Below are 8,078 nucleotides of genomic sequence, written 5' to 3' on the forward strand. Positions count from 1 at the left end.
GTCTTGCACTAGGTTAACATACCTGCTTCTCTGCTGTCGTGATTGCCTTTATCATTAGGTAAGGGAAGCTAGGGACAAAGAATTTTTAAATTAAAATCTGATTATGTTGACTGATAGCAAAATAAATTATGAATTTCACTGAGCATCACTGTTCTGGATTTTTTCCCCTTTTTTCCAGCTTTATTGAAATATAATTGAGATACAATATTGTACAAATTTAAGGTGTACAATGGTTGATTTGATATACTTACGTATTGCAAAATTGTACACCAGAGCATTAGCTAATATAGCTGATATCTCCATCACATCACATAACTGCCATTTCTTTTTTTTGTGATGAGAACATTTAAGATCTACATTCTTAGCAACTTTCAAGTATATACGACAGTATTATTAAGTATAATCATTATGCTGTATATTAATCCTCAGAACTTATTTGAGCATCATTGCTATTATTAGCAATATTAATAATTTCTAGCTTTTAATGAGCCCTTACTATATGTCAGGCGTGGTCATAAGTGCTCTACATACATCATCTTATTTAATCTTCGTAACAATCGTATGACGTAGGTGGCATTATTCCTGTTTTACAGAGAAAAATTAAGTCACTCGCCTAAGATCACACTGTTACCAAGTGGAAGAACCAGGATTCAAACCTACTGCGATCATTATTACACTATCAAGGGAAAACTGATTAGAGAAAGGGAGATTTTACAAATAAGGAGGAAAGTAACCACATCAGTGAGGCAATCAAAAAAGAAAGCAAAAGATTTTATTAAATATGCAAATCTCCCATTGAGACAATATTAGGTGATTTTTGGTAAAGCCTTGTATAAACATGTTTAATGTACATTTAATTATTGGGTAATTATAAGCATTATTTATAGAGCAATCATCCTCTAATGGGAAGTATCTGATAATATTCATAGGACTCTGAATGTGGCTTTATTATATTCACTGCATTGCTCAACTTAGTTAAGACCAGAGGCATTTCTTATGAATTTTAGTGATGCCATAAAATGAGATAGAAGGAAAAGCTAGTGGAGAAAATAATAAGACAGACTGTAACTTTGAGGAACAGATATTGACATAATACGTGGTAAGTAAATTCTTGCGTAAAAATACAAGACAAGATAAAACACATTACTGGGACAATCGATAAAATATGAATAATGTCTATAGATTAGATAATATTATATCAACAATAATTTCCTGTTTTTAAAAATTGTGCTGTGGTATATAAGAAAGTATCTTATTTTGGGGAACTGAATATTAACGTATTTACGGGTAAAAGCACATCATGTCTGCAACTGATTTAAATGGTTCAGGAAAATTGTATCTGTAGAAAGAATAATAGAGCAAGAAGATAAAACATAAACATTTAAGGAATCTGACTGAATTCTTTGTTTTATTCTTACAATGTATTCATGTATCTAAAATTATTTCAAAATGGAAATTTGAAAATAAAAATCGTAAGTAAGATACAGAACATCTGACTTCTTCAGAAATCCAGGTGAAAAGACCTGAGAATTTAAATCCATCGGGGCCACACAAAAACTTAACACACTGTATGATTCATTTATACAATTATAGTGTCGAGAGCAAGAAAGCTAATAATGTCTGCATTGTTCACATGTTCACAATTGAAATGTTCAGATTTTCAAGAGGACGTTGAAGGATTAAAGATTATTTCTGAAAAGTGAAAAAGATGATGGCTGTCTTTGCTTGATTCGTAAGTCTCAAGTTTCTAATAACCACAATACCAGGAGCATTTGCTGAACTCTGGTCATGTTCTCGGCATTATGCTCAGTGTTTTCCAGACACTGTTTTTATCTTATCCTCTTAGCAAACTTATGAGTGAAGTATTTTATTATTCCCTGCTTCTCCAGGGTTCCTTTCAGCTCTACCACAATCAGATTCTAAAGTCTGGATAATATCAGACCCCCAGCTTGAAAGTACTTATAATCACCTTGATCCTCCCATTTATATATTAATTAATTTGTAACTTCCATTCCATAAAAAAAATTGTCAACTTTTATGTTTTAGTTAATAACACTTTGGCCAGTTCAAGCCATTTCCTGAGTTTTAATAAAGAGAAATCTCCTGGCATCATTTATCTTAGACCCACAAAACAGGAGCAGTGATTGGTTTCATTCTTATCTTTTTCCAAAAACCAAAAGCCTAAGGAGTTGAATGACCTGCTCAAGGGAACTAGCTAGTTAGTTTCATATCTGGGCTAGGACTCAGTTCAGTGTTTGTTGGTGTTTGTGTTTTGTTTGGTCTTGCTATGCGGAACGAGCATGTTTGCTTTGCTGAGTCTACCTGGGATTTGAGAGATAGACCCTACTTAGCATTCTGAAAGGGCGATTTTTTTTTTTTTTTTTTTGGTAAAAGTGTCGTGTAAGGTGATTTAACAAGGATGCAGCCACTCTCAAAGAAACAGAAAGAACGTTTTCACAGTTCTTATTTATGAAACATGCACAGACCACTCCAGTGGGGCTCCGTCATCACGCCCTTCTTACAGCTCACTGTGGCCGTGCACTTCACAATGACCCCGTTTTGTACAAGCTGAAATACATGTAGCATTCTCCAATATGTTGATTAACAGGTTTTTATTAGTGCCTTGGCTATAAACAAATTTGCAAAGGAAAGATTTGCTGCTCTGAGTGTGTGTGTGTGTAGTTTACCAAGCAAAAGATCCTTCAGCTCTTAAATAACCATCCGGAAAATAAATGTAGACTCTATCCTGTAACAAAATCACACCCAGAATCCTGTTACACCCAGTCTGGCCAGAGAGGATAACCTGAGAGAAAGATGATTCTAAGAATTGGCTGGTACATTTTACTATTATTCTATCATTATGGTTTTATTCGAGGCCAATGATTGTTTTAAGACAGATGACATGTAAGAGCATTTCTTTCCACTAATCCCCTAGCTCCATGACTTTAACCAAGTTCTGTAATCTTTCTAAACTTCAGTCCTATCTGCAATACAGGGATAAATAAGAGCACTTACTGCATGGAAATGTTGTGAGGATCGAATAAAATCATATGTACAAAGGGCTTAGTGCAGTGCATGGTATACAGTAAGCATTCATTAAATGCCAATCATGATGATGACCCTTCAGAAGACTTCCAGCTTGAAAAACCGCTCCTCAAGTTAGATCTCAGGGTGGTTCTTAGTTTGTGACTTTATGGTGCTATCAAAACTACTTCAGAGTAATCCATTCGAATCAATGAGTTTAATCAGGTGGTTACCCTATATATTAAAAGCATACAATGCTTTTGTCTCAAGAAGGAAAAACTTCTTCTGGGTGGAGGTGAGAGTAATGAAAGATGCCTCTTCTTTGCCATGTTTGGCATGAGAATCTAGAATTTATTTAAGCCTGCTCAATTGAAACAGTCAAATCAACCAAAGATCCGTATGGAAATTAAATAATATTTTATTATTAAATTTTAAACTTTACTTAAATAATTAAATTATGAATTCTTTTACCACAAACTTTGGCTAATATTTTTTTGCTCCATTTCCTGAACTATGCACTATAGATATTATTTTATTTTCATAACTGGAATTTGGATGTTTTCCATCAGTGCATCATTATTGAAAACTATGCCGAATCTCCTGATTAGACGTATTTGTTCAGTGTGACACAGCCTTTTCAGCACAGTATTCCATGTACACTTCTGCCCTCCAGATACTGTTTAGGAATCCCAGACAGCATCTTGTTTCATGAGCGTGGAAAGCTTTCATCTGAAACAGGGTTAATGGTGGATTCATTTGTCTTAACATGCCTAAAAAGAACTCTTTCCTAACTTAGGCAAAACCCAAGTAATTTTGTGCCTCTAACGCTTCTCTTTTTCACAGGTGGGAAAGTCACTAGTGCTCAGTCAACCCTGCACAGTCTCTCCCCGTCCTCATCGTCAGCAACGTTGCTTTTGGCACTGATGATTCCTTCGGCCTCCTGGTGAACACAGCAGATTTCCTTTGCTTTGCTTTGCTTTAGCTTGATAACAACAGTCTGCAGAAGGTAGCGGAAGTGAGACCCAGGACCCTGAAATAAGCGTTAAAACCTTGAAATGACACATGGTGCCCTTATCAGAGGTTGGAGGGACAATTGCTTATCCATCCAGTTTCTCTTTGGTTTTTTTAAGTGGAGACGACAGTTCTTGGTCGAATAAAATTATGCAGGTTGTATGTAATGCTTTTTTTGTAAGCAACGGTAATTTCTGTCAAATGTATTCTTTACTTTTTCAGTATGTTGGAATTGGACTTTCTATCCGATGACCCTGAGTGTGTGCCATCCATTTGTTAAGCAAGAGGTCTCTAGCAGATCTGTTTCAAACACAAAGTACAAAACTGAGAATGAAAAATTTGCTCAAGACGCCGAGTCTAGTGTGTTTCATTTTTCCTTTGACTGACTCTTCCAATTGACAGACCAGCAGGAGATATGAAAAAACACTCGAATTGTGTGGCCCACTGCAGGATAAGTACACAAAAAGTTTATCAAAAAATATTGTATGATTGCATAGTGAAATAGCAAAATTTGCCAGTAGGCTATTCTGTATGCACCCCTAGAGCAAGTTATTAGGGTAGGGAATAAGCCATTTACAGTAGTGCAAGGCAAACAGAAGGCGAGTCCAAATGAATTGAAATGCTATTGTTTTTCATCAGGTACTATGTCACCTAGCTGCAAATATAGTAAATGTTTATTTTTAACAACAAAAGATAATTTAAAGCCACAAAAAAAATATGACCGCTAAAAACTGCAGACACTGACATGCTGCCAAGGGTGCTAACTTGAAAATAAAGTGAATACGGGACAGAGCTTTCCCATTTCCCCACCTACTGTCAAAACAGGAGTTGAATTAGGCCCAAGGTTTTCTTCTAATTGGAAATAATTTTACAGACAATGCAGATTTGTTCTGCAAGTGATTATGCATACATATAGTCCGTGGATTAAAATGCTCAAGCATAACAAATTTTGATTTTTTTTAGACATTTCCATGAATCACAGGCCATTCATAAAATCTTAGCAACTAGTAAAATAAAGAGGATCTCTTGGATACATTGATTTTTTTTTAATTAAGCTGCTTGTGGGAACGTGGCCTCAGCACAGGGGCTCAGCTAGTCCAGTCAGCCATACACTGCTTGGGAGGTAATATTGATTGACTATTTTGAGGAGTCAACTGGAACCCAAGTGATCCTAGATGGTCGTTGGAAAGGGGGGTGAAAGTTTCCTGTGTGATGATAGTGTACAGAAGTTCTCATGAGAATGTGCCAGAGTTCACATTACACCCAAGATGCCTGAATGGACGGTTATTACAAACTCATAAGCCAATAAAGAGCCTGGAGAAACTATCATTTTATAGGTGTTGTTAATATGTGAATAAAAAGTAGATTCTTTTCTTTTCCTTTATAAAATCTAAATCTTTAACAGCAAGCAAAATGAAGCAATATTGAGCTCAAACTGCTGGCTCTAGTGGTTAATCCTTGTAGAGTCAGAAGAGAGACTGGAGTTTCTGTTCTGAGCATCCTAAAAGATGGGCTTCAGAGACACAGGACAACTGTTTGTGTTGATTGCTCATTCTCTTTTGGGGGCATTATGCCCAAGACACCTCTAAACAAAGAAGAAGTGATTTAAAAGACTATTTTAGTTAACAGCTTATTGCAGCAAGTTACCACAGCTGGTGAATATTGAACCTGAGAATAATAACAACCTAGTGGCCTTCCTTAAGCACTTCCTGTGGAGTGGGAGAGGCTGGACTTTGCACACAGAGGGAGGCTAACTGTTTAGCAGGCAAAATATGAGATCTCCCAAGTATGGTACAGATTGCAGAAGCAAACTGTGCACCTGAAAAAAAAGATGCAGCGAGAATATTAAAGGATGGGCAATAATTATTACTTCATATTTAATGAATCAAACCATTTGCTTCACTTTCCCATGGTGTTTCATACTAGACTTAGTAGACTTTAAGAATTGAGTTATTACTAAAACTTATAAAAACAAAGCCCAAGAAAATATAATGCCAGTATATGGCAAATTCAAATTAGCCAACATTTCCAACTACTTGATGGATGATGTATATTTGACAGAATATTTAATTATAGAATGTCTGATGTTGCATTCTTATAGGAATCAGCGATATGGGATGGTTTTATTCAACGTGCAGAGGATATGCATTTTGCATCATAAACCTAGGTTTTCGATGTTTATGTACTTACGTTACACACTTGTTACTTTGTAGAAAACAGAGCAGCATCCCTTATCAAAGTGCATTGTACTGAGTGAGCTCTTTCTGGGATGGAATAGTAACCTCACAGTCTTAAATCACTAAAGAGGCTGTATTTTTGTATGATGTTAGTTGAACTATGAAGAAAAAAAAGACTCCTCGTAATTAAAAAAAATCATGAAAGTGAATGTTTTGCATACCCAAATGAAGGTACTGTGGACCCCGTGTCAAACCGTTAAATATATTGTATACAATCTGTATATATACTATATAAAATGGTATATACCCTGTGGAAGGCACAGTCAGATAATGGTTCTGTGTACTGTTCTTGTAACATTAGATCTTTTTAATAAATAATTCTCTTTTTATTGACTTTTATCTTCTCTCCTGTCAACTACCTGAATAACACGATTTATTTTATGCAGACCACAATATGCTCAATATTTTGGGAGTGTTTTTGTGCTGAAAATATAATTACGTTAGGACTCTACACGTTGCTATGATTTCAGGTTCAAAAATCTTCATAGAGATCCGTGGTACTTCCAACCGGAAAACTGGAAGCTGTGTGAAAGGCTAAACCAAGCAAAGAAGCAAGTACAAATGAGATAAATTCAGAGTTAAATTCATGGTTTACTTCTTCTCAGGAAGAAGACATCACTAAATGTGTTTTGTAAAGAGTTAGTTCAAAACATACTTCTGCTTTTTGGGGGAATAGTATATCCCAATCTATACCAGGTACAACTCACACAGACAGAGTTTCTGTGCTCACTCTTTTGTGCTCCCTGAACACCATGTATATGTCTCTGTTGCACCAGCAGTCGTGTGATGTTATAATGATTTGTGTATAAATGTTTCTTCTCCACTATCTAGGTTATGAGATACTCCAAGGGAGACGATATTATATTCTCTCACCAGTGCCTAGCATAATACCTAGCGCATATCAAGTGAGCAATTGATTGGATTTAATTTAATGCTGGACTTGAGAATTTCCTTTAGAACAGGTTTCCGAAAACCTGGGTGATCATCCAAATCACCCGGGAACCCAAATGTTCTGATTCAGTAGGTTAGAGACAAGGGAAATCTTATTTTCAAAATCCTCTCAAACACAACCTGATACAACTCTATTAAAGGGAATTTGATAATAACTAGTAAAATTTACATGGATTTGTCCTTTGACCTGGCAATCCCATGTCTAGGGACCTATTCCTAAGATAGACTACAAAAAGTATGCAAATATAGGTGAATAAACAAGGTGCGGAATGGTAAATATATGTTCCCTTTGTGTAAGAAGTGAGAAAATACAAACATAATCACTGGTATTCTCTAAAAGAAATAATGAAAAAATAAACTAAAAAAAATTGTTACCTATTGAAGAAGGAGAGAATGGGATATGGAAACAAATATTCAAGCAAGCTCTTTCTCAATGTACTTATTTCAGTTTTCAGTTTGGAACTACATACATATTTTACATTCATTTAAAAATCAAAAACCTCCTAGAAAAGAACATAGGCAAAACATTTCTCTAGTATAAATCATAGTAATGTTCCCCTAGTGAAGTTTACCATGGCAAAAGAAATAAAAGCAAAAATAAACAATGGGACCTAATTAAATTGAAAAGCCTTTGCACAGCAAAGGAAACCATTGACAAAAAGGAAAGACAAACTACTGATTAGGAGTAAATATTTGTAAATGATGTGACCAATGACAAGTTAATATCCAAAATGTATAAACATCTCATACAACTCAATATCAAAAAAAAAAAAAAAAAAAAGAATTCAATCAGAAAATGGGCAGAAGTTATGAATAGACATTTTTCCAAAGAAGACATGCAGATGACTATCAGAC

The 8,078-nt window shown here is 35.3% G+C and overlaps 1 protein-coding gene across 1 annotated transcript in view; it reads left to right on the top strand.

Moving 5' to 3' along the window:
* CNTN5 (contactin 5) overlaps nt 1-6,611 on the top strand; it is a 1,016,453-nt gene extending 1,009,842 nt beyond the window's left edge. Inside the window, exon 25 of the mRNA XM_031460619.2 lies at nt 3,868-6,611. Within this exon, the coding sequence (XP_031316479.2) occupies nt 3,868-3,971 (104 nt within the window). The 3' untranslated portion in view covers nt 3,972-6,611. The remainder of the gene's footprint in view (nt 1-3,867) is intronic.
* Nucleotides 6,612-8,078: the final 1,467 nt, after the last annotated feature.

Source organism: Camelus dromedarius, chromosome 12, assembly GCF_036321535.1.
Source record: "Camelus dromedarius isolate mCamDro1 chromosome 12, mCamDro1.pat, whole genome shotgun sequence".
NCBI lineage: Eukaryota > Metazoa > Chordata > Mammalia > Artiodactyla > Camelidae > Camelus > Camelus dromedarius.